At 56.9% G+C, this 26,437-nt stretch overlaps 1 protein-coding gene across 12 annotated transcripts in view; it reads right to left on the bottom strand.

Annotated features, from left to right (window-relative positions):
* Nucleotides 1-267: 267 nt before the first annotated feature.
* Nucleotides 268-26,437, bottom strand: part of Cobl (cordon-bleu WH2 repeat protein) — a 163,182-nt gene continuing 137,012 nt past the window's right edge. For 9 of the 12 annotated variants that reach the window (XR_015445416.1, XR_015445414.1, XR_015445412.1 and 6 more), the window contains 7 exons: nt 23,116-23,425; nt 13,829-13,923; nt 11,186-12,417; nt 9,502-9,621; nt 8,559-8,765; nt 4,372-7,321; nt 268-1,320 (listed from right to left, as the gene is read on the bottom strand). Coding sequence is in view for 3 of the 12 variants with exons in the window: in XM_087196039.1 (XP_087052165.1) it covers nt 1,303-1,320; nt 8,559-8,765; nt 9,502-9,621; nt 11,186-12,417; nt 13,829-13,923; nt 23,116-23,425 (1,982 nt within the window). In the remaining 9 variants the exon portion in view is untranslated. The remainder of the gene's footprint in view (nt 1,321-4,371; nt 7,322-8,558; nt 8,766-9,501; nt 9,622-11,185; nt 12,418-13,828; nt 13,924-23,115; nt 23,426-26,437) is intronic. The other 3 variants (XM_087196039.1, XM_087196040.1, XM_087196041.1) reach the window with 1 other exon arrangement.

Raw genomic sequence — 26,437 nt, 5'->3', positions numbered from 1 at the left:
CCTGTGCTAGCTAAGGTGGCTGTGTCCAAGGTCCTGGGCCTCTCTTATTGTTTTCTCTCCTGGGGACTAAGCCCAGGCCTTCACACTGAGTGACATCCTAGCCCTTTTTGTCATGTTACAGAGGCTCTTGCTAAGTTGTCTAGGCTGGGCTTGAACTTGCAATTGTCCTGCCTCAGCCTCCCAGAGTGCTGCTTGAGTAAAAACAAGCGCTCCTCCCATCCTGCAGGGGGTGCACCCAACTGCATCCCATGACACCCACACACCGGCGATGATTCCATCTTTGTTTATTTGTGGCACTGAAAGAAACAGTGACAGCTGTGGGCGAGAGCGGCAGGCCGCAGCTCCTCCACAGCCGGCAGGTTTAGCAGCACCCACCCACCGGGCCCGGGTCAGAGACAGCGGCGAAGCCTTGCCATGATGCACTTTTTCGCTGACAGAGATTTTACTTTACGAGGTCCTTTTGGTTTCTGACTGGTGTGGTTTTGCTGCACAGGGCGAGTTTGGAGAGACACGTGGAAATCTGCCATGCTGGTTCAGCCTCCTTTTAAATCCGGGGCTGGGGCCTCGTAGCTGGGGAGTGCACGGAGCTGGGAGCCCAGTGGTGACTGACCAAGCACAGCGTCAGTCTGACCCATGGACGGATGGCAGGGACAGCAGATACCCAGCTGGGTCAGGGTTAGACTTCTGGACCTCACAGCTGCGGGACACCTGCCAGGCCTGGCCTCCAGAGCCCGTGTTACCTCGGAGGACCCGGGATGCCCGCCGTCCCCGCGACCCAGTGGGCCTCTCGGGGCTGGACCAGGGTCTGAGAACCTGTGAGGACTTGGAAGCCAACAGTGTCACAGCTCCGCAGAGGCTGGCTCTGGAAAAGCTCCCGCCTTCTTAGTGCCCAGTGCAGCAGGGAGCCGGGACCCTGCCTGTTTCCGCTGGTTTCTGGTTTTGCCCCTCGAGCCCGTATTGTCAGCAAGTAAATGATTCCAACTGTCTCTGTGTGGTCCAAGTACACCTACGGCATGAGGCCACTCGCTGGGCCCAGAAATGGGATCAGGACCACTGTGGGCTCCCATGGGACTCCTGTCACCGCCAGCCGGGCTGTTCATTGGCAACTTCACGTTTCAGAGGCAGAGCACGTTTATTTTCTCGGCACAGTGGCCAAGCAAGGCCGCAGGGCCTCTGTGAGTCCACCGCACACTGGGCCATGGGCAGAGTGGCCCAAGGCTTGCTCCTCGCCGTGTGGGGCCTGGGGTGATGGTCCTGGGATCCTCGGTGGGTTTCTGCCATGGTCCAACCTCTCTTGGTGGCTCACACAAGCAAGGGCACCTACAACCGAGATGGACACAGTTACGCAGGCTGGTGCGACCAGGAGCTCTGCCTGCCAGTCCAGTGTAGAGGGCACTGGGCAGAGGCCAGCTGCCGAGCCAGTTCCTGCAGTACAGCAGGAAGAGTGGGCATGGTCAGGCCCTGTGCACGCCCAGCACCACTGCTGCCCCATCCAGGATGCCCCCGGCGCCTCCTGTGTGTGCAGGTGACGGATCATGGGGCTGTGTGCATCAGTGGCTCATCATGGATGAATTCAGGGCTGAGTGCACTGTAGGAGGGGGGCCTGGCTTCAGGGGTCCCTGGGGTGACTTGGGAGGGTGTGCTCCTGTCTCCAGCTCCTCCTCCTCCTCTCCCCACTTCCTGGTTGCCATGCAGTGAGCATCTCTCCTCCACCAGGCCCTTGCACCACAGTTTCTGCCTTGGAATCAGCCAGCTATGAACCAAACCCTCTCAAACTGTGAGCCCAAACACACATCTCCTCTAAGGTGTGGGCTTGGGCGTTCTGTCCTGGAGATAGGAAAGCTGACTAATACCTCTGGCCTGTGGGGTGGGGGCCCAGCCTCCCTGTCCCTGTGGAAAGGGGCCCTGGGTGGCCAGACGAGTTCCACCCTAGCACACACGGTCCCAGTGAGCAGTAAGTGCTGGGTGTGAACGGGTGGAAGAACCACAGGTCCTGCCTGTGGGAAGTGAGCAGCAGGCTGGGGAGCCCAGGGGACCAAGGGAAAGGAGAAGCAGACGGACGGAGTCCAGGGCCACATGAAGAGGGCAGCAGGAACACTGCCCAGAGAGGAGGGCAGAGAAAGCAGGGGGCAGCTCGCTCCAGCGGGCACCAGAGGGCAGAAATGCCCTGAGGCAGGGCAGAGTCCCTCCCAACGCCTGGCCTCTCAGGAGGGAGGCTCCCATCGCCTCCGTGCCAGGGCTTTCTCTCTGCTCCAGAACCAGCTCAGAAATTCACCACAGAGCAGAGGCCCAGGGGCAGGGAAGTCTGTCTGCCCAGACTCAGTTTACCACCTGACTGCAGCCTTCAGGAAACCCACAGGAGCAGTGCCAGCTACTGGCAGAGGGCTGGAGGAGGAAGGGGGCTCAGGGACAGGGCGACCCTCAGAGTCTGCAGTGGGTAGTGCTGTTGCGGCCTGTGACCCCAGCACTGAGGGAGGCTGAGGCAGGAGCATCCCGAGTCCCAACTCAGCCTGGGTAACTCAGCGAGACCCTCTGTCTCAAAAAGTCAAAAAGGGCTGAGGATGCAGCTCAATGGTAGAGCACCCCTGGGTTCGATCTCTAGATCCTCAAAGAAAACCTACATTTACTGTTTTTAACTGTATAACTGATGTGGAAAACTACACATAAATAGAAATAAAATGCCATTGCATGTAAACATAAGTCCTTCCTTCCTTCCTTGTAATGGTAATCCAGTTTGAGAACGTTACAGAGAGTTCTTGGAGAGTTCTAAATGCCTTTAATGTGACTATTGACATGATCATGAGTTTTTATTGTTTAGTTTGTTAATTGTGACGAGTGAGCTGTTTTAGAGTTAGCTCAACCTTGCATTCTTAGGATGAGCCCTTCTGGTCATCACAGGTTAGACTCTTTATATACTGTTTTCTTTCTTGCAGTATCTTTGTCTGAGTTTGGAACCAGGGATGTCGGCCCCATAGAATGAGCTGAGAAGTCCTCTGTCCTTGTCAAGTTTTGGAATGAATGTCGGTTACATGTTTGTGGAACTCACTGCAGAAGCCACCTGGGCCTAGAAGAGACAGGAGGGCAGGGGAGGGGAGAGACTGGGTGTTGAACCCGGGGCCTTGCAGTGAGCTCCATTCCCAGCCCTTTGATTCTGAGACAGGGTTTTGCCAAGTTGCCTAGGATGCACTTGAAGTTGGGATCCTCCTGCCTCAGCCTCCCACAGTGCTAGGGTCACAAGTATGTGCTACGACAACCAGCCATGTATTTCCTCTTGAGTGGACTGTCAACTTCTGTAGTTTTCATAGCTTGCACTTTATGGTTTAAGATAGCTTGTCAGCGTGATAGATGCAGTCAGGCTCATTTGCTTCTTTTGTATTCAACTGCAAGTCTGCTTCCCCCATCTATTTAATTTTTTAAAATGTACAAGTCATTTTCAAGAGTCCCATACCTATTTCTTCTACCCTGTAGAGAAACTCTTTCCCTAGTTTCTGGTTCAGCCTTCCGTTTCATTTTGTAAATATCAGCAGAGGCACACAGCCTGAAAATGATCAGAAATACTGGGGCACGGATGGCGCTTCGCCTGGCTCCTTAATAATTCAATTTGCTACCTGTTCTATAGCATTAAATAAAAGTTTGTGTTTTCCAAAGAGAAACAGAACAAAATTACCTGTCTGCTGCATAAAGCCACTCACGACACCCCTCTTACCGGTGGTGGCACCTGTGGCGATACCATCAGGTTGCTGCCTCCACAAGGCAAGCTGTCCTTTCTCTTTCCCTGCTGTATTTGTCTGCAGGCTTATGGATTTTATCGGTTTTGTTATAGAGCAGCTTGTTGGTTTAATTGATTTTTCTTTACCATTTTCCTCTTTCTATTTCATTGCTTTCTGCTCTGACCTTTACTAGTTCTTCTTTTCAGCTTACTTTAGGTTTTAGTTTTGCTCTTCTTTCTCTAGTTTCTGCAGGTGGAAGGGGGGGTCTGTCTCTCTGGAATAACACAGTAGTTCAAAATTCTCCTTGAAGGACTGCTTTTGTGGAGTGCGTATTTTACATTAAGTTAACCTTCACTTCAAAGCACTTTAATTTCCCTTTGATTCTGTGGGTTGTTGGGAAGTGTGTTGTCCCAGTATTTGGGGTTTTTCCTGAGGTCAGCTTGGTATTAATTTCTAGTTACACCTTGTTGTAACCACAGAACACTTTTGTTTCTTGCAACTTTAAACACAGTTACGGTGACTGTTTGACCAGTTACACCAGTTCCGGCACCCAAGACCTTTCAGAGCAGCTCTGACCCATTCCAACCTCTGCCTCTCATGGTGCCCCACCCCCTGCTTGCCTAGCAATTTTCAGTTGGATGCCAGGCATGGTCAGTCGTACCTTGGGGTGCTGGGTGCTTTGTCTTCCTACAGATATTTTTATGCCTTCAGGGCTGGAAAGGAACTTTCATCAGTATAGCTGTGGTGGGAAGCCCCGTCCACAGCTGTCTCGTCCTCTGACTTTTGCGATAAGCCCCATTTTGTTGTTGTTGCATAAAACTGTTTCTATCATTCTGTTGTGAAAAATTTCTCAGACAGTGAAAGTTGGAATAATGCACAGAAAACACCTGGCGTCTCCCCAGGACTGTGACAGCTTCTCCCTGCATTTGTTGGATCTCCTGCCTGTCCCCTCCCGTCCTCTGCCCACCCACATGGAATTTTATGCATTTGAGGTGCGTGCCAGACACCAGCGGACACACACCGCTCCTGAACACCTCCCTGCGCGCATCACTGGAGTTTCATTTTTATAGTTGCTTGTCAGGTCAGTGTTCACAGAGAGAAATACACACCTCAGGGGAAGCACATCCCCTCAAGACCGCTTGTAACCAAGTCCTCACGCACTGGGTGGGTCTGGTGTGCAGACCCCTGCTGCAGTGTCCCCGTGTGTCTGCTGGACGCCATGGTGGTCATTGCGTCCCCCACACGGAAGGAGCAAGTGCAGGGCTCTGGACCCCGCTCTCCCCTGGGCTCAGCTTCCTCCCCACTCCCAGAGGCACAGGCAGGGCTGGCCAGCAGGACACATAGGCTGCAGCACTCACCAGACCCGGCCTTGGGACACAGTGGAGGTGGCCAGGCCGGCTGCAGGCTGTGAGGCACCCGGGCATCTCCGGGCTGCCGCCTCACCACCGCTCAGGGCTCAGGAGACAGGGCAGCACACACAGGATGGTAGAGGGAGGAGCGCGCACCCTCCGCCCTCCCAGGTCTGGCCCAGCCAGCTGTGTCGGCCTGTCCCGCCCTGACCTGGGCACAGCTGATCCCACAGGAACCTGAACTGGAAGAGTTCTCGGTGAAGGAAGAAAATTCTTAGAAGGGGCAAGTAGGGTCCCTGAAACTTGGCATAAGAAAGGGAACTGCAGAAGAACAGGAAGGAAAGTGGGCCCAGAAAGAATTCTAGTCCACCCAGCTACTCCCCTTGTAGGTATCTTCCCAAGAGAGCTAAATTCATCACTTTACAGTGATCTATGCTCACCCATGCTTATAGCAGCTCAATCTTGGGAGGGGCTGACATGTCCTTCAGCAGAGGAATGGATAAAGAAAATGCAATATTTACCCACAATGGAGTATTACTCAGCTATAAAGAAGGATAAACTGTTGTGTAGGAAAATGGATGCACCTTGAGACCATAATGTTAAGTGAAGTAACTCAGATGCACAAGCTTGAATATTCCATGGCTTCTCTTATAGGAGAAACCCAAATTATAAATAAAAAGCAAAATAAAAGACAGATAATAGCAAGTAGGGAGACAGATCTTTTGGATGTGGGAAAGGAACCAGAGATGGAGCAGGGAGGGAGGAGAAAGGGCGGTGAAAGGGTTGGTGTGTGTCCATGCAGCAGCGCCCCAGAGTGGCGACCATCACGGCGGGCTGTGGACATGGGTGTACATGAGTAAGAGTTGAAAACCACTAGCAGGGTTTCCGTCCTCGCCTGAGTTCTCCTAAGCCACACAAGGCCTGGAGGTGAAGGGGACCTGAGAACCCATCTGCCTTCTGTCGGGGAGATGGACAAAGCATGCTGTGTGCACTGGCTCCACACCAGGGCCACAGTCGCTACGCACGCAGACGTGGACTGAGAAATGAAATGCTTCAGAGGAAAGGAAGGACGGCCCGGAAGACGGCCAGCAACACCGGGCACAAGGCCACGCTGATGCCCGGTGCCCACTGCCTCCGTGACTGCTGTCCACGCTGGGCGGGACCCTGCTGTCCGGGCCCTGCCTGTGCAGAGGGGCAGGGTGGGGCGCAGTGCCCAGGCCTCACTTGGGCTATGGTGACCTCCGGCTTGGACAGAAAGAAAAGGGTACAAGGTCAGGCTTTGCCATAGACACACGCGGAGGAAGCTGGGAAAGCTCCCAGAGTCCTGTGTTGTTTCCTGGCCTGCCCAGGGGAGGCGAGGGAGAAGAGGAGGGATGAGCGAGGTGACGGGACCTGGGGGAGAGGTCCACTGGGGGCAGTGGTTCCTCGGGCCGGTGTGCGGGTGGAAGGAAGAATGGGACGCTGCACAGGGAGACTGAGCCAGCCAGGAGGCTTGGGACTGGGGGTTCCCGGGGTGTGCAGGGGTGGGGTGCCAGAAGCGTGGGGGTGCGTCTGTGAGGCTCCAGGGTGGCTCTGTATCTGTGGCCCCAAGGCAGCTCCCTGGTTCCCCTTGCAGACTAGAAAGGTGACTGGGGAGAACGGCCACGGAAAACGGTCCTACACAAGAGTCAGCCTGGAGCCGGCCATTGTGCCCGCCCCTCATCCCAGCATGCTGGGAGGCTGAGGCAGGAGGATCGTCCGGCTGAGCCCAGCCTGGGCAGCTTAGCAACTTAGCAAGCCCCTGTCTCTGAATAAAAAGTGAAAAGGGCTGGGAATGAGCTCAGTGTGAAAACCCTGGGTTTGATCCCTGGGACTCCAGCCAATCAATGAATTTAAAATTGAAAAAGTCAGCAAAGCCCAGCTGACCCCTGCAGCTGGAAACCGCTCCAATCAGAGCTGAGACAGCGGAGGGTGCACGGGGCTCACGTGGAGCGACTGCATCAGTGTCAGGCTGCGTCCCACACAGACCCAGCTCCCGTCCGGACTCCGCTTCTCCAGGCTGGAGGGGTCTGTTGTTCTGTCCTTGCTGGGGCTCCCCACAGCCTGGCGGTCTCCCCACCTTGCAGCCAAGGTCAGGGCCAAGGGACGGACACCCGGCTGCGCCCCAGTTGTGCTGTGTGGGAAATTGGCAGCCGTGGGGCGTGGGCCCAGAGAGGTCCTGGCCATCGGCCCTCGTCCGGGTAGTGAGCAGCGCAGGGCACAGCGTCCACCTTGCTCCCTGGGCTGCGACAGAGCATGCAGGGAGGGTTCAGTGTAGATAGATGTAATGTTTTTTTCAGCACTGGGGATTGAACCCAGGGCCTCTGCATTGAGCTCCATCCCTAGCCCTTTTATTTTTATTTGAAGACAGGGTCTCACTAAACTGCTGAGTTGCTCAGCCTGGGCTGGAACGTGCAGTCCTCCTGTCTCAGCCACCCAGCGTGCAGATGGGCCACCTGGCCAGCACGCGGGCTGTTTTATGACCCCTTTCTAGCCATTCCTCCAGTTTCCTCACTTTCCCTCCCCCTTGTCTGTGCACAATTCCGTAGAAGTGGGAGAGCAGCAAGGGAAGGAGCCAGGCGGCCCCACAGCGTGTTAGCTGCTGCTCTTCCCGGAGAGCACTGGGCTTGGCTGCCCCTCGAGGGGGGTGCTTTCCCGCACCCCGGGCGGGGACCTGTCCCTGCAGCCAGCTCGAGCCCTGCACGGGATGTCTGGGTCCCTGCTTACAGCTGGGGAGCTCTGGGTGAGCCTGGGAGTCACTGATGCCCCCAGGTCACCCGTGTGCGCTGCTGCAGGGCTCAGAGCCGGGACTGCCGGCCGTGCGGGTCCCACCCACCCGCCTCTGCTCCTCTGTAGTGGCAGGAGCAGCACCATGCAAGTCACCACCTCCTCCCTGTAGGGCGTACAGCCTGGGCCAAGTGACCAGCACCTTCTGCACTGAGTCCTGTCTGTGGTGACCAATACCGCACAGCCTGGCCCTGAGCCACGCTCTCTGCACAAACGCAGAGGCACTCTGGTGCCGACCATTTCCAGGGAAGGACACTCGGGAGCCAGCGTGGCCCAGGAGGGCGACACTGGCCCCCCCAGAGAGGGTGCTTCCCCCAGCTGGAGGCGTGGGCAGCACAGAGGCCTGGGAAGGAATCGCTCACAGTTGGGCACAGGCTGTCCGACTGGCCCTTACACCTGTGGCTCTCATGGCAGGGCCACGCCCTCCACCGGGCCAGGAAGGGAATGCGAGGAGCATCTTAGGGAGTGGGCAGGGAGAGCAGGACACAGGGGCCCGGCCTGGGACAGCCAAGCATTGTGCTGCAGGAAGAGGCGTGGAAGGAGGAAAAGGGAAGGCGGAAGGGAGGGCACAGGAGGCCCCAGTGCCCCAGCCCCTGCTCCTGGGCAGCCCCAGCTGCAGCCCGGGTGCCGTCCCCGGAGCAGGCCTCGTGGTCGCTCCCTGCCCATCCTGCCCACAGCACTGACCCCCACTCACCTTCTTCAGCCTCGCGGCGCCAGAGCCAGAGCGGATGGCATCCAGCAGGGCCTGCCGTGCATCCACCGCGTCGCCGAGGGGCCCTGAGCTGGTCCTGGGGGCCGTCATGGGTGCAGGGGGAGCCTGGGGCATCGGCAGGGGCCCAGGGGCCTCAGGAGGCACTGCAGCCCAGCAGCCCCAGAGCTCTGCGGAGGCCGAAGAGGACACCTGGCAACAAGACACGCAGTGACCGCCACTGCCTTGGCCCTGCCACCTTGGAATCCCGTCTGCATGCCAGGCCACAGGAAGGTGACCAGGTGAGGACAGCAGGCTCCATGGGTTGGCACCGGAGAGACCCGAGGGGCTTTTGCGGGCCCCACAGGGGAGGATGGGAGGGCGCCACCTGGGGGCCAGGAAGGGCCTTGCTGGACCCACCCTGCTGGCCCTGACCTCAGGCTTGGTGCAGGATCCGCCTCTCTACCAACCACCTGGGCAGTGCCGTCAGCACAGGGTGGACCCAATGGCGAGCATCCCCAGAGGTGCTCCCAAGGGCACAGCTCCCAGCGACTGTCTTGCCCTGGCCTCCAGCCCCTCTGTGTGGGCCCAGGGAGTTGTGGCTCAGACACCTGGCCTGAGCGGCCCTGTCCCAGGCACAGGGCCAGGCCGCACCTTGGACCCCACTTCCCTCGGCCCGCGAGAGCAGAAGCATCTGGCTGAGTTCTGGACACAGGAGATGCCCAGTGCTGCACGAGTGACATGCAAATCGCCTTGTCCCTCTGACCCCACCTGAAACCCCAGGACACGGTGCCGTCCTGAGCCCAGGTCCTGCCTGCCCGGCCTGGTGCAGAAGCAGTGCTCTGCTCACCTGCGGCAGGCCGGTGCCTGCTCTGCTCCCCAGAGTGACAGCATCTGTGGGCTGTGGGGGAGGTGGGTGGTGCCCAGCCCTGTGCCCTGAGCCCCCTACCTTGCGCAGGCTGCGGGTGCCACTGTGCCCCCGGATGGCCGCCAGCAGGGCTGAGCGCTCACTGTCTGCCTCTGTGTAGGACAGCGTCCGGGGCCCACGCTCCTCGGGGGGCTCTGCTGTCTGGAAAGGCAATGGGTGCACTTACGGCCAAGACCCCACAGGGGTCCCGGGCGTGTGCTCCACACCCAGCTCCAAACCCACTCCCGCCCTCCGCAACCCTGCTTCTCCTGTTGGTGCAGCCGCCAATAAACCACAGGCGCTGCTGGCTTTTTATGAAGTTGGGTCTGAGATGATTTCACCCAAAGGGAGCCACCTCAGGATAGCGTGCTTCGTCAGGAGTCCAGAATGTGTTTCCTTCCTTTCCTTTTCTTTGTCTCTTCCCTCCTCCTCCTCCTCCTCCTCCTCCTCTTCTTTTTCTTCCTTTCTGTACTAGCAGGATTGCCCCCAGAGCCTTTGCACTGAGCTCTATCCCCAGCCCTTGTGGAATTTTTTACTGTGAGACAGAGTCGCACTAAGTCACTATGTTGCCCAGACTGGGCTCCAATTTGTGACCCTCCTGCCTTGGCCTCCCAGAGTGCTGGGATGACAGGCGTGACCTCACTGTTGCCTGCTCATGCTTTTCTCCTTCCTGGGCTCCCCGAGGTCTAACTGGACAGCGAGGGACTAGCAGGTGAGTAAGAACCAGAGATTGTCTGCCTGCCAGGTCAGAGTCCCTGGCCTGGTCCCTGTCTTTGCCAGGTGACTTTGGGCCAGGCCATGTGGCATCGGCACGTGCACCTCAGTTTCCACACAGCGGTGACAGCGCTGCTGTGTCTGACGCCAGCACGTGGGCTGGGAGCGTCACTGCTCAGTGGCAGACCCCACTGCAGCGCCGCAAGCCTCAGGACCATGTGGACAGAGCTGGGAGCCCTGTCACTGGGGACGCTGTCCTCACCCTGCAGTCACAGGCTCACGGAGGGCACCATGGAGTGACACCTCCGGTCCCCGCCTCTCCTGACCCTGCCCAGGCCGCGTCACCCCCACCGTGTGGGCTCAGGTGGGTGCAGGCTCCGTGATGGGTCCGTGTGTACCTGGGACAGTGTGGGGAAGCTGGGTTCTCTGGCTCCCACTTCCTATCTGCAGTGTGCTGACCTCTGGGGCTCAAATGTCCCCAAGACCTGAGCTGAAAGCTTGGTCCTCGGTTGGCTCGCTGGGTGGGTGGGACTTTGGGAGGCAGGGCCATGCTGGAGGTCAGAGGTCATGGGCAGTGACCAGGACAGTAGAGCTGTCTGACCATGTGTGGGGACTCCCTGACCATGTGTGGGGGGCACTGTGCTTGTCCATGACTCCTCCCACCGTGTGTTGCCTCGCCTGGCCCTCGGGCTGGAGGGAACGGCCTGAATCCTGCAAGCTGTGGAGCAGTGGCCCTTTCTTCTTTGAAGCTGGCCAGCTCGGGCACTGTTACAGTAGCAGAGAGCTGACTAGTGCACCTCTGCCCGCACCACTCCGGCCTGTGCATCCCCGGTCTTGGATAGGGACATTCATCCCAACAGGACATTTCCTCCTTTCCCACAGGGCACCAGGGCCAAACAAGCCACAACCCCCAACCCCGGCCTTGGAGTGGAGGCGAGGGACAGGGCAGACCTGGGTGTTCACCCCACACATATGCTGGGCCCATGCCCTCTGCCTGTCCCCAGCTGCTCACCTTTCGGAGCTTGTCCTTCCCGCCGGCCGCGTGGATGGCGTCCATCAGCGCGCTGTGCAGGCACGTGTCCTTCCGGACAGGCTTCTGGGCTACCGGTCTGAACTTCTTCTTCGGCCCGAAGATGCCGGTTGGCAAGGAGCAGTCCGCGTGCCTCGCAGCTGGGGCCGGGCAGGGCTGGGCCTCGGCTTCCAGGGCGCCAGGCACCCGGGGACAGCTCGGAGGCTCGCGTGTGGGGGCCTGGGCAGAGCCAGTGGCCGGGAGCCTGTGGGGCACGGGCGCGTGGGCCGGGTCCGGGGAGTGTGGGGCCCTGGGTACCGTGCTGGTCCCGAGGTCGAGGGTACAGGGCTCCTCCTGGGGGCCGCAGCCCCGCCTCAAGGTTGCAGGCTCCTCCCTGGACGCCCTGCCCGGCACGGCGCTGCTGAGACGGGGGCCGCCATTCGGCTGCGGGGACCCGGGCGGGCCCCTGGCCTTGTCGTCGCGCTGCCCCGCGGGCCCGGCTCCGATGCGCCGGGCGATGGCCGCGGCCACGTGCTGGCTGGACGTCCTGCGCTGGGGCCGCAGCGGTGGCGCCCGGGCCAAGGCAGCCGAGGGCGGGGGCTGCGCGGGCGCCGAGGCGGGGCTGGGGGGCGCCCTGGCTGCCGGGCTGGGGCTCGGGGCCTGCTGGGCGGAGCCCGCGCCCGGGCCGCGCCTCCAGAACTCCCTCACCTTCCCGGGCTGCTGCTCCTCGGAGTCCACCCCGGGTGCGGCGGGCGCGGCCGCCCGGGCCCCGGGCACCCCCACCAGGTTGCCCAGCTCGTCGATCCGCAGGGCGCCGGCGGGCGGGGAAGCGCCGCGGGCGTAAGGGCGCCGCTCCGCATGGGACGGGACGATCGTGTAGGTGGTGAGGCCCGGCTCCCGCCAGCAGCGCCCGGCCGCCGGCTGCCCGCGCCGACACCACGACGGGGGTCCCGGGACGGCGCGCGGGGCGGGAGCTCGGCGGCCCGGCTCCCTCCAGCCGGGGGCCCCCGCGCCCCGCTGAGCCGCTCCAGGGCCCGCGTCCGAAGGGCCCGCGCCGTTGCTCTGGTCGGGCCACAGCCCGCAGTCCTCCGGGCCCGGCTCCTCCGAGACCTCCCCGATGAACGTCACCGGGACCGCGTCCGCGCCCGCGGCCCAGCCCTGCGCGCTGGGGCTCCACGCGCCGCTCCTGCCCTGGGTCGCCGCGCTGCCGTCCGCGCCGGGGCTACCCTCCATCCCTGCAAGGACAGCGCGGGTCACGCAGGGCACAGCGGCCACCCGGGGACAGCGAGTCCCGCGACTGCTGGCGGCTTCCTGAGCCTGGAAAGGGTGATTGGGGACAGTGGACCCTCGACTTAGGAACTGGATCGGTTCCGAGGGCCGGTTGTAACTCAGGTTGGTCAGCTGAGGCCCAGGCTCCTTACACAGCCCTGAGTCTCTCTCCTGTGCACAGGCGGATCCCAGTGTCCTAGAGACAACGGCCAGGGTTTCCCGCCCCGCAGGGACAGGACGCTGGCTGTGATGTTCCCTCCAGAGCTCTCTAAGGGTTAGATCTGTAGCCGAGACCATCTGGAAGCACAAGCGGCCAGTATCCGGGTCGTAACTCAAGACTTTCTTTGTAAGTTAAAACTAAAATTCCAGTCGTAACTCACGTTGCTCATATGTCAGGACAGTCGTGGTCTGCGTGTCCCTGGGGCCTAAGCCTCACCGTTCATCACTCAGCGTGAGGCCCGTGTGTGGACGGCTGCAGTTCCAGGGCTTGGCCAGCAGCCCACTTCTAGTTTATGTGCAAGGTGCCTCTTGGAGACTAGCGCACAGCTCCTTCGTCGGAAACACTTCCCACTTGTTTACTGAAACTTTTTGCATTTGCTTTGGCTTTACAGTATCATCTCCCCCAAATCAAGAGACTTATGTTCCTGGGGGGGTGCTGTTATAAATGGATTTACTGTGGACAAGAAGTTATGTATTTCCCGCCGAGAGAAGTGCCACACACTAGCAAGTAAAGAGTTACAAGTCTTCATAAAGACAGTTGTTCAAAGCCAGGCATGGTGGTGCACACCTACCATGCCAACACCTGGGAGGCTGAGGCAGGAGGATCAAAAATCCAAGACCAGCATGAATTACATAATGAGATCCAAATCAAGAAAATACAAATAAAAAGACATTGCTTATCTTTGTGGCATTCTGTTTCTTTAACACATTTGGGCATTCTAGAGCATTCTGTGATGCGTGTGAAATTCTTTTTAATGTACAAAATTAGTATTATTTTGAACCCAGGGCCTCCACACTGAGCTGCATACCCAAATTCCTTATTCCTGTTTACTTTGAGACAGGGTCTCACTCAGTCGCCAAGTTGCCAAGGTTGGGCTCAAACTTGATCCTCCTGCCTCAGCCTCCCAGAGGGCTGAGATTACAGACCTGCACCTCCACGTCAGGCTTGAGAGCACACTCTAAGCGGCTGTTTAGACATCTCCCTGGTGCTGCTGGAAGCTGAGGGGAGAGGCAGCCCAGCAGGAGCCGGTCCAGCTCCAAGTCCAGATCCCCCAGAGGCAGCTCCTTGGGAGAGCGCCTGTGTGTCTCACGGATGTGTGCTCAGAACGGGGCTCTGAGGCGACACCACACTGCACTACCAACCCGGGTCCCACTCACCGTCCAGGCCCCCGTCGGGCTCTGCCAGGGTGCTGTGGAGGCGTCCGGTGACGAGCAGGTTGTCCTCGTCAGTGGTTCCGGCAGCTTCCTCGCTTCTGGGGAAACCAAGGAGACAGGGAGAGCACTTAGGGATTGGGCTGACCCTGAGTTAATGAACTGCCCTCTGGAAATGCCTGGGGAGGGCACGGCTCAGGTTCAACTCGCGGAGTCCACACGCAGCAGGACCCCACTGTCCTCAGGGCCCCGGCAGACCTGCGTGCCTGCGTGTGGGGTGAGCGTGAGCGGGGCACAGGGAGATCCACAGTCAGCGGGACTTGGGAGAGCTGGAGCCGCACAGCGCCAGATGCAGTGAATGAGGTGGATGGACATGGCGTCCTGCTTTTATTTGACAGAAACTGCTGTAACATTTTGAGTTGATTCAGGACATCGAGGCAACCACACGAAGACACAATACAGGGCTCCAGAGCTGCTTCAGAAAGTGGCAAGGATGACGGGTCAGTGCTCACATGAGGGGTGGTGTGAGCGCTTCATGGTAATGCGCTTTGGCTGTAATACATTTCCTTTAAAATTTAAACATTCATCCTACGTTGTGATCACACCCTACACATGATGCGTGTGCTGTGTTACGTGTGGCCCCGAAGTGGCAGCTTCTGTCCAGGCTGCCGACCAAGGTCTCCTGAGCCCTGCTGCGCGGCAGGGCTTCCTGCTTCCGGGTCAAGCACACCTGGACTTGGTAGCCACGGAGAGGCAGCGGGTCCTACACGGGTGCACGACAGCTGGGCCACCCTGGACAGCAGTCAGCGCTCCTCAGGGCCCCGCTGCTGGCTGGGGGCGTGGCCTGGGCGGGAGCGGGGTTTCTGCGCGCACTGCCCCCCCCCCCCGTACCAGCTCCACCTCCGGGGTAGGTGCCACACCAGCCAGGCCTGCATGGCTCAGAGCAGGAGCCCTTGGGCCCCGTGGGGTGCGGATCCTCATCCAGGGGTACCTTGGACACGCGGTGGGCTACTCCCTGCTCTGGGCGGTGAGGGAGTGCATGGGGTCTCGGGTCCGATCTTGCCCCACCTCTTTCCCTGGGAGCATAGGACGATGACAGAGGTAACTGCAGCTCTGGGAGCCCCGTGACAGTACTGAGCTCTCTGCTCCAGCGCGTGCGGCTCCTCCTGCTCTGCTCCTCCCCAGCACGGGAGAGGCAGGTGGTGTGGGCGCTGTCACTGAGGAGATGGGGGGTTTCCCACAGAGAAATTGACAGCCCTGCGAAGGCCCCCACCCCAGGGCTGGAAAGGGCTCAGCTGCCTATGCACAGGGGTCCGGGAGGCTCTGTGTGTCCCAGGACGTTGGCATCTGAGAGACAGCTGCTGTCAGAACAACCCGAAGGCCGCATTTGCCCGGGCTGCTGCCGTGTCCTCCCACGGTGCCGTGCAGGGAGCACAGCGCGGCCCGGTCCACAGTGATATCTGTCTTTGTGACAGCCAGAGCTTCTCATCAGCCGGTGGCAGAACCCAGGACCCATTTCCATCGCTGCTCCTCAGGCCCAGAAAAATACGCAAGGACCAAGCCTGGCAAGAGGCCCTTGAGGCGGCGCAGCCTTTACCTGGATAACACGTCCTTCTCTTAAGGACAGCGTCCATTTGGGAGCCAGGAAGTGGCTCAGGGTTGGTCCCTGCTAATGCCCTGAGACAAACCAGGCAAAGGGCTGCTGAGGGTGCAGGGGGGACCCAGTCCTGAGGACACAAGGGGTGCAGAGAGCCTTGCCGACTGCTCTGTCCTTGGACTCGCACCGTTTGAATGCATTTTGTGGAAGGCTTCTCTTTTTCATGGATGTAGTAATATAAATACATTTAAATTTACATATCTAACAAAATATATGGCACAGGAACTACAGAGATCGACAGACAAAACAGCACTTGAGATGGGAAACAGAGAACTTTAAAAATGTTTCTCCTTAGTACTGGATGCTTAAAGCCCAGCCACACAAAATTAGACCCTAACCTTTACTTCAAAATATTGGTCTTCTTTCAAAGGGTGCTGGTCACATCATTCTAGGAGATGCTGGAAGAAATATTAATTGGAACTCTGTCATGGCTGTGTCTTGATGTCCCCCAAAGCCTCATGTGGTCATGGGTGGGCTTTTCAAAGGTGGCTGGATCTAGAGTGAGTGATGCTGGGATCAAGGATGTGATGGTAGGATTAGGATGGGGTACTACCTGCCCTAAGGGTGGGAAGCTCTGGTAAGATATAAGGGACCAGAGGAGGACTGCTCTGTCCTTGTTGTTGGGTTGCCAGCTTGCTTTTGCTGCCTTCTGCCCACAATGAACTGTTTCTCCTCTGCGATGCCCTCTGCCAGGCCACCCTGCCTTGGAGCCAGATGATTATGGGCTGAAACCTCTACAAACTGTGAACCCAATAAACCTTTCCTCCCTTAACTTGTGGGTATTTTGTCTCAACACCAAGAAAAGCAACTAAGAGAAAGTCAAACAGATTTAAAATGCAAGTTCCACTGAAAATAATAAGAAGTTGACCTGAACAGATGAAGATGTAATGAATTTGAGACATGGTGAGAGCAGCATGGAAATGCTTATCAACAAGAAACAAACATCACTGTACCTTTGTTAGGAGCTGTGATGCCTTGGTCTCTATTTTAATAACTTATCCAATGAACGGAAAAATATAACATAACAGTGTTCATTGTTTCCACAGGACTGAAATGTTTAGCCGTGGGAAAGGATGTCGGAATTGCTGCATATATGTGTAAAGTGCTTTCAAATCAGTAACTATCATGATCATGAAGTGTACCCAGAAACACAGACTGATGCATCATCTGATGTGCTATGTGAAGACATCAAGCCATAGAACTGTAGGTCAGAAAATTATGATGGCATAAAAACACCCAGCACTCTGGGAGGCTGAGGCAGGAGGGTTGCAAGTTTGAGCCCAGGCTCGGCAGTTTAGTGACTTAGTGAGACCCTGTCTCGAAGTAAAAATACCTTTAGACCATAATGGTGAGAGAAATAAATCACACACAGGATGTTAAGTACTACATGCTCTTTTACACGAGAAACCCAAACTGTAAATAATTTAAAGAGCAAAATCAGAGAGAAATGACAGGAAACAGAGAGGGAGACCTTTCGTAGATGGGAAGGGGACCCAGGAGTGGAGGCAGGGAGGTAGAGGGGAGGAAGGGAAATGAAAAGGACTAGGTGTGACAGGTGCTTGTGCCAACTCCCCCCAGTGATGTCTTCACTGTGTATTGAAATATGTACTAATAAAAATTTGCAATAACAAAACAGTGGGCTGGGGATGTAGCTCAATGTAAATGCCCAATACTGCTTGTAAAGAAAAGACAAAAGAAAAGCCTGTGGACAAACAAACCAGTGTGACTTACTAAAAAGGAAGAATTAAGTGGATACTTTCTGCCTTTATTTTAAAATCAGGCTTGTTTTTATAAACATCCCGAGTGGCAAAGCAGTTTTAGGAGCTAAATTTAAAATAACATTTGCCGTGCCGTGGCCTGACTCTGTGCGTGGCACGCCCTCACTTGGCCCTGGTGAGCTGCCCTGAGGCTGCCACCCAGTCCCGCTCCCATGGGCACAGCCCCTCCTGGGCCTGGGTCTGGAGCAGCCAGCCAGGTGCCCGCAGAGCGGCCTGCGCCCTGTCCGGTCTGCAGCTCCCGCAGCGGGTGTGGCCGCGCACAGCACCGCTGCCCTGCTGGGCCTGGGCTCTGCGTGCACGGGTTGCAGGGCAGGGCAAACGGAGCTCCTGTGTCCCCTTCAGGTGTGAGGCTGGAGAGCACGGAGTGCGTGACACCTGCTCTTCCCCCTCACTCTGTCCGGCTGTCCTCTTCCCCAAAGCCCCGAATCACTCTCCTTCCGGGTGGGGGGGCAGACTCTGTCTCCGGGGGTGCTGGCAGCCAGGGAGCCGGACCCCCCCACCGTGCTCCAACCACACCTTTCTGTCCCGCCTCTGCGCACCCCAGCAACACCCCATTCTATGCACACACTTCGTGCCATGGCCAAAGACTCAGCAAAGAAAAAGGAAACAAGCACAGGGCGGGGTGTTGCCCATGTGGATGACTGCAGAGGTGACAGCGCACTGGCTTCGAGGGGCACCCGCCGCAGGCCACCTCCTGGGGACTCTGAGTGGCCAGGCTGGGCGACACCTCCCACCTGGCTGAGGGGCACGGGCCCTGCTTGCCCAGCGCCTGGCAAGAGGAGGCGGGAGGATCCTTCCACTCAGGGCCGGGAGATCTTTGACCTTTTTTGTGTTCATTTGCCATGGGAAAGAAAAGTGGGAATAGTACGATCCTGACCTGTCTGAAACATGCTGGGGCTACATGCCATGCACATCAGGTCCTGCTGGGTTTTGTAGCTGAAGGGTTTCTTGTGGGGCGTGGTGGCACCAGCCTACAGTCTCAGCATCAGGGAGGCTGAGGCAGGAGGATTGCAGTGATTTTGAGACCAGCCTGAACAACATAGTAAGACTGTCTCAAAAAAGTTTCTTGAAGTAATGTATACAGTGGCAGAGTTAATGAAAAAGGAGGTCTGAGAGGGATGCTGATGGTAACCAACCCAACCCCGCAATTTCAAAATGATGTTGGGGTGACAGACATATACGTGTTAGTCTCTTTCCCACCCTCTGTACACGCTCCAGAGCTAACAGAGCTTCACAACTCCAGCAGTGTCAATACAACAGGAGCCATGCAAACAATTTAAAATCTCATAGTCACATTTAAAAAGTGAAATGAAATAAGTGTAATTAATGTTAGTTAAATATCTTACTTTTAACTTCTTGTGCACATAGTTAATATATATTTTTTCCCTTCATGGCAGACTTGGTGTGTATTTTACACTTCCAACACCAAGGACTCAGCAGTGACCTGGGGCTGGGGGGAGCCCTGGGCAGCACTCTCAGAGTCCTTCTGTGAAACCCAGTAGCAAAGTCTCAGCTCCACCCCCCTAAGGTTTCAAAGTTGCAGGGTCAAGGGTAGAAAAAGTTTCTAAATGCGCCAAAGGAAAGAGGTGAAAGCAGCTACTGTTCCTCTACTGTTATAAGGGTTCCAGCCCCTGGGGCCATGAGATACAATGTTGTAGTTACAATTCTGGGAAGGAGTGATGGAAACCCAGGCGGAATCCCCTTCCTGTCTCACCACCAGGTGGATCTGCCTCCTAAGGTGATGGACACCACACCCCAGCAGGAGGCGGCACAGGTCCTCTGCTCTAGCTGTGGCTATCATGGCCCTGCGCCCAGCAGGTGGGGATGGGGAGACCCTGGGGTCCCCAGGGAGAGGGTGGGCACTGGGGATGCCACAGAGTCATCTTTGGGGGCTTGTCCTGGGATTTCATTTTGGCTATAAAATTTAGACAGTCACCGGGTGTCCTGTCACTGTCTAACTTTGCCACGTGCAGGGAGAAGGGAGAGGAGAAGTCGCTGAGGAAACGAGAACTTCAGAGGCGGACATTACCCATCTGGGCCTCCTCAGCTCTTCCCAAACAGTGCTCCGTGAATTCCCACCTCTTGGGGGAGGCAGTTAAGGCCCCAGGTTGGCTGGGCTGGAATTCCTGAGGGGCCTTCCTCCCCATAGCGGAGACCTGCAAGCCGAGCAGGTGTCACTGCCCCTCGGCCTCACCACCTCCTGGAGCCCTCTCCTAGCCGAGACCCAGCCCTGTGGGTCCTGGGAAGGGTGAGCCTTGTGCCCGGGGCCTGGACCGTCAAGTGACACAGGAGGAGCACACCCTGAGGGACACCCATGGGCACCCCAGAACTCGCTGCACACACTAAGCATGGAATGTTCAGGGCAGAGCTGGAAGCCTGGGCTCAGGGGCGCATTGGGCACAGCGAAAGCTAAGCCAGGCCTGGGTTAGGCTCCGCCATCCTCCCCAGGACCCTACCCTGGTCACAGTGTCTCAGTCACGGGTGCTCTCATCCCTCGCAGTGGTCTGGGCCGCCAGGAGGGCAGGCGCACCTGCCGAGGCGCAGGGTTGCTACCCGCCTCCTGCATGGTTCTCAGGGCACAGAGCCTGACCGCCCTGGTGGACTCATGCCTGCCTGCAGTCTGAGCCCACCTGCTGGCAGATTTCTCTCTCTGTCCTGGCCGGCTGGGCGCTCTCCAGGCTTGAGCAGGAAGCTCACCCAGAAGCTGTGGGTCTCAAGGAAAGAGATGCGGGTGTCTGCCAGTGCCCCAGGGCGACTGTGGCAGGAGATGACTCTGAATGGCTTTCCGGAAGAAGAAGAACGCTTGGGGCTCATCCTCAGTCCTGCAGAGAGCACTCCCCTGAGGAGTCTCCAAGGTCCTTGGCAATCTCAGCAGGCTGAGGGGAGTGCACGGTGGCTCCCCAGGTGCATTTCTGAGCAGATAGTTTCCAAGCACAAGGCACAGGAAGTAGCCGTGTTCTACAGAGCAGTGGGGTGGCCTCAGCACCCCCATCCCAAGAGAGCTTAGCCGGAACCCCATGCCCGGCCGTGCGTTTAGTCTCCCTGATGCTTGACCTGGGTGCTCACACTGAAAATTTGGGAGACATCAGGTAAAAATCCACACGTCTGGTTTCTCCATAGAGTGAGCCACATTAAAGCTGGGCATGCGGCACAGACCTATAATCCCAGCACTCCAGAAGGCTAAGGCAGGAGGACTGCAAGTTCAAGAGCAGCCTGGGCAACTCAGTGACTTAGTGAGCCCCTGTCTCTCCTCATCAGGGCTGAAATCCCTGGCAGGGTGACGATTGGAAAGGGGAAAGAAGCAAGTTCTCTTCAGAGAAGGCCCAAGCTTTCCTCCCTTCCCGGGGCCTCTCTTTACCTGCTGAGCCTCAGCTTCCCTTCCAGGCAGCCCAGAGCCCTCGGTTTGCAAGGCCTCCAGGCCCCAGAGGCACTGCCTGAAATTCACCCCAAAACACACCCCAAATCACATGTTTAGGGTAAACGCACAGCAGGAGATGCTGAGGTCACCCAGTGTGTCTGATGTTTCTGTTGAGATCACTCCTTAAAAAAACAAAACAAAACTTCAACCTCCTCCAAAACTATAGCTTTGCATTTCATGAAAAATCATGGGCTGAGACCTGACCTCAGCTCCCGGGTCAATAGTTTAGTTCTGAAGATACTGGAAGGCCACACCTGCAGTTGCTGCTGGGATCCATTGTGCACTGCCAGTTCTGAGAGCCCCTCCCCAGGCCTCCATCCAGTTCGGGTGCCCAGAGGCCAGGGCAGAAAAGCAGCCTTGCTCCTGTCTGGAAAGCCTTGGGGTCCAGAGATGCAGTCCCCCTGGCCGTGGCTACAGACAGCCTTTGCTCTCCTGCGTGGACGGAAATCAGCAGGGGCAGTGCCATGGAGGCAAAGGCAAGTCCCCGCCAGCCAGCCTTCCCGGGGCCACGATCGGAGATGTCTGATTAGCTGCAGCTCAAGCCCAGGCCTGTGTGACCCATCCAACAAGGAGAGCAGCCCTGGGTCATACTTTCTGTTAAATGATGAAAAGACAGTGACATCATCTTTATCTGCTCCATGGCCACAGGGGACACAGCTGGGCTCAACTCAGAGCCTCACCCTGGGGTGCAGGGCCCAGGGACCCACACTGCCTCTGGGTTCCTGCTGATGAAATCCCCACTTGGCCCTGGGAGCATCCTTAAGACGGAGAGTTACGCTTTCACATTATTAGGGAATGTGCGTCAGAACACGGCACTGTGGGGTAAAAGACCTCGAGATCCACTGCTGGGTAAAAATGAATCAAAACAAAACATGATGGAAGATACCACTATATCAACCAGAGGAAGACCTGTGTGTTCTGTGAACAGCCTTAAAACAAAACACGGAAGTACAAAAGCACTCGTCAGTTTTGGTAATTGACTATGAACTTTAAAAAAAAAATCACTGAACCTTATTTCTATTAATGTTCCTATAATATTATTGATCTGATTAGTGTTTTTCCCCTGTGGTACTAGGGGTGTGACCCCGGGCATTTGCACGGAGCTTCCCAGCTCTTCTTATTTTTTATTTTGAGACAGGGTCTTGCTAAGTTCCCACAGTTTCCCAAACTGGGCTCAGAGTTGTGATCCTCCTGCTTCAGGCCCCCAGAGTTCTAGGGTCCCCGGTGTGCACCAACATGCCCAGCTCTGATTACTTCTTAAAGTTACTTAAAACTGACAGGTTGAAGAGAGTGAACCGCCTTTTTAGAGAAGAATGTAAAAAGGAGACTAACCACAGTGGGGTTTTGTCACTGGAGGAGAAATAAACAAGTCCAGCGCAAACAACCACTGAACGAGACCAAGCCCTGTGCGGTCTGGATCAGGCTGGGGGTGGGGGGGGCATGAGAGAGATTTCAGATGGACACCACGCCGCCCTAAAAGGAGAGCTCCAGCGACAGACAGAAAACAACAATGGGACATCTACAAGAAATTTACATTCTCCTTAGCCCTTTAGGGTGACGGGAAGTATCTCTTAGGGTAGCACAGAGCTTACACACTGGGGAGACAAAGGACACGTTCAGTGACACCAGCATTAAAAGCCTATTATTATGCAATAAAACACAAAGCTAAGTTCAGGCCCCAGACTTAGAGATGCTGTGTGCAAATAAATGACAAAGGAGAAATTAATTATTTAAAAAAGGTAAACAATATACATTTTTTCAGATGGGCAAAGACTACAAAAAGGCAATTCATAAAAGAAGAAACTCAAAGTGCTAATAAGCAGGCAAGATGGCCGTCCTTACTAACGAGAGGGCTGTAAGTTGAGGCCGAGTGAGAAGCCGTCTGACTCCTCTGGGAGCTAAGGCGAACCTCCAAGACTGGTGCAGATGTGGAAGACAGACGTCATAGCTCCCGGGGACCTCTAAGCTGGACGAGCCTTTTGGAGAGCAGGTTGCCAATATTCCATAAAGTTGGAGACGACTCTTTCTGATGCTCTAATAATTGCTCTTCTAGAAAACTCTCTAGGCATAAACAGACCTGTGTACACCTTCCTGATAGTTTTCAGTCCTGAAAAACTGGACGGACCTAGGTGCCCATTAGTAGAGAAATGCATAACAAATGAAGGATACCTATAATCACAGCAAAGTCCTGAAAACATGCTGCAGAGCACAGTGCTGGGTATGGCACCATGGGCGCTCGGTGCCAAGACAAACACAGCGAAATCACACATTGTTTATAAGCACCTGGCATCCAGGGTGGCACAGAGATGGGACTGCAGATAACCGGAGTCAGGGTGTGGGTGCGTGCCCAGGTACGAGTGGGTAGTAATTGGGTCGCCATGGCCGAGGAGCCCCCCCTAAGGGGTTGGATGGGGTGCTGATGTTCCCCGCCCCGACTCACCTCAGACACAACTTTGCAGGGCCAGATCCCTCCCACGAGGGGCTCTTCTGGTGCCCTGGTTCTGGGGTTCCAGCCAGGTCCTGGTCACTGCAGTCTTCCTGGTCTGTGGCCCACTTATCTTTGGACTTCAAGCTGTCGTGCTGGGAGTCCAGAGAGATGATGTCGGACGGGGAGCTGATCACCCCCGAGTCCTCCGTCGTGTCCTCCGAGGCGAAGCAGCTGCCCACAGACGCTGTCTCCTCGGCCTCGGACGGCACAGGCAGGATGCCGTCCACACCGCTGTGGCTGCTGGGACTCAGGGGCAGGCTCACTGGATGGGATACAGCAAGGACAGGTGAGCACAAGCCACGCCCTCCTGGCCACCTCCCAAAGCGCATTCCACCCGCCCGGCTCCTCTGGAATGTGGACAGAGGGCAGGGTGCTCCCACAGGCATGGAGGGGCTGGGCTCCAGGACTGGGGCTTCATGGGGACCACATGAGCCTGTGCGGCTGAACCTGGGGTGTTCCTCCGAAACGCAGACTTTGATCAATTAGTCCTGTAAATGCATATTCCTTATAAGACAGGCAGACCTCTAAATGCCCAGCCTAACACCACGACTGCTGCTATGCTGGGCGTGGTGGTGCCGGACTGTGACTCCAGCACTCCAGGAGGCTGAGGCAGGAGCGCTGCAAGTTTGGGGCCGGCCTGGGCGGCTTGATGACTCACTGAGACACTATTTCTAAATACAAAGGTAGAAGGAAAAGCTGGGGTTGCAGCTCAGTGTGAAGGTCCCGAGTTAGTTAAATCCCCAGTACCTCCAAAAGGGGTCTTTTTAAAAATGAAGAAAAATTGGAGTTTTAAAAAATATGAAGAAATCTAGACATAAACAACACTGCAATGAGGGCTCTGACAAAGCCTGCACAGCTACATGGGAAATGCACGCTGTCTCAGCGCTGGGCTGGCCCTTTGTGTCCTAGATGGGGCCGTAGGTTTGGGGGTAAATAAGAGCCAGCCTTAGAAGGAGCCGTGGGGGCGTGCAGGGGCTTCTGTCTGCGGCAGAGGTGCCCGAGGATGTGGGCAGCGGAGGCAGCGAGGCCGGCACTGAGCTCCCCCGCAGCACCTGCACAGCCCCCGGACAGGACAGGCCAGCTAGGCGGGTGCGGTGGTCCCTCCGGTGGGTGTCGCTTCCCGGGAACCACAGGAGGTGCCGGGCGCAGAGCTCCAGACTGGAGGACAGGGACTCACAGCAGGCTCCATGTTAAGCTTCGGGACACTTCCGGGCATGGGGCCTAAGCACCCTCACTACCAGCCGGGAGGTAAAGCCTGGGTCTTGTGGTGGCTGGCTCGGAAGCAACTGCTGTCCTCGCCGGGCCTGGCAGGCACCTTCGGGTGCAGGGTGCAATGGAGGCCAGGTGCTGACCCAGTGTGACCCACTCTCCACCCGGACAGCACAGCACAAAGGAAACCAAGAGAAACCGCGCTCGCCTTGGCTTGCATGAGATCCCCAACACAAACACGAGAACAAACACACAAAGAACACACAGTTCACAAGACAGCTGGAGACGGGAGAGGGCAAGCGGGAGGAGCCATGGAGATGCTGATGCAGCGAGCTGTTCCTGGGCGAGACCTGAGTGCCGACTCTTAGATGCATCTCTGTTTCCCGTAAACGTGTGACACACAGCTCTCAGGCCCTGGAGACCTGGGTTCTGATCCCAGCAGAGCCCTTTCCTGACTGCGCCTGGACGCGGGGGGCAGCGCTGCCCCTGGGGCGCAGTCCAGTGGCCACAGTGGGACAGGCCCCGTGCTTGGTTTTGAGATGGGAGTTTCCAACCTGAGGACCTGAGCTTGCCAGTCCTGCAGCTCACGGGGAGGGGACAGACACACTGGAGCACGGCCGCGCCACTGCAGTGACAGCGTCCAGCAGGCGGGGGCTGGTCTGCGGGAGGGTGTGCGTGTCCTGGGCGACATGTAAGCATCAGTCCAGCTGGCTCCCTGCCCTACCTCTCCAGGGGCCGCCCTTAGAATGTGACACTTCTCACTTCCTCCCAGTGGGTCCCCAGCCAGGCACTGGGCTGCTGGGGTTGGGGGGGGTGGCTCCAGCATCTGGCCGGCCCCCCCATCCAGATTTCCAGAGGAATGGAGTGCAGTGAGGAGGGGCTGGGGTAGGGGAGGCTGGGGGTTCCGCAGCCCACTTCCATCCGTTCTCTGTCCAGCTGCACTCGCAGAGCTTGTCCGGGTGTTTGACATCCCTCAGAAGTTCTAAGGTCAAAAATGCCATAAAAAGACTCGAGTCTGTGGTGTAAGTTAGGCCAATTGCAATCCCTTAAATCAACATGTTGCGGGAAGCTGAACACAGTGTGACTGAAAAATATGATGAAAGCTTAAATTTTTACAGTATCTATTGCAGTAACAGCCACATTGCCACGAATCTCCCTCTGTGGACTCCTCTCCATTCCTAACAGCCACATTGCCACGAATCTTCCTCCGTGGACCCCACTCCATTCCTCTTACCCCGTGGATCTTGCCACCTTCTGCAGAAGTTCCGAGTCTGTCTTTAGCCGCACCATCCCGGCTGCCTCAATGTCCCGAATGGATTTAAAATGTTTCCCTTTCTTGGCCATTTTGACTTTGGGAAGAACTAAGAGTGCAGCCGAAGACCCTCGGGAAAGAGGACTGCAGAGCTGCTTCAGAAAGTGGCAGGAATGACAGGGTGAGTGTGTGCACAGGGAGGGGAGGATTTTAAAGGGATTCATGGTAATGTGGCTTTTTCTGCAATAAACTTTATTTTAGTTTTTAAAATTTTAGTACCTGTCTGTAGTCCATAATGATTACATTCCTCATGGGGAGTTTGTACATTTACACAGCACCTCTTTACTCTTTTCTCATCTCCTTCCCCTACGTGGTGTAAACATTCAGCCCACTGCCTGGTCACGTGCACCCTCCGCATGCACAACACTCACAAATGCCTAACTCAGGGCGCTGCCTGGCTGGCGGCTCCCAGCCCCTGGCACTCTTCTCTTGGCCCTGCTGGCTCTGTCTCGGGCTCGGGTTCACAGCCCATCGGACCACGGGAACCCACAAACACAGAACAGAGAGCTCATTCAGCTACCAGGCTGGGGGTGTCTACAGGGTCGCCCCAAGAGCCCACTTTCCATCCTCACCGTAGCCCCTGGGGTGCCAGGACTCAGGGACCCTGGGCCCGCAGCCTGAAATCTGGGCAGCTGGAGGTGGAGCACCGCACTGGGTCCAAATCCCATCCTCCAGCCCAAGTTCTGCTCTGCACGTCCGGCAGTCTTTTCCTCTTTCTATGAAATAAGCAAATAAGCAAGCCTGATAAGTTTT

The sequence above is a fragment of the Heterocephalus glaber genome, unplaced genomic scaffold, assembly GCF_053883595.1.
Source record: "Heterocephalus glaber isolate CG9 unplaced genomic scaffold, H.glaber_assembly_v1.0 deba00001610, whole genome shotgun sequence".
Taxonomy (NCBI): Eukaryota; Metazoa; Chordata; class Mammalia; order Rodentia; family Bathyergidae; genus Heterocephalus; species Heterocephalus glaber.
Note: the sequence above shows the minus strand (reverse complement) of the source record. Positions and strands in the feature narration are given on the sequence as shown.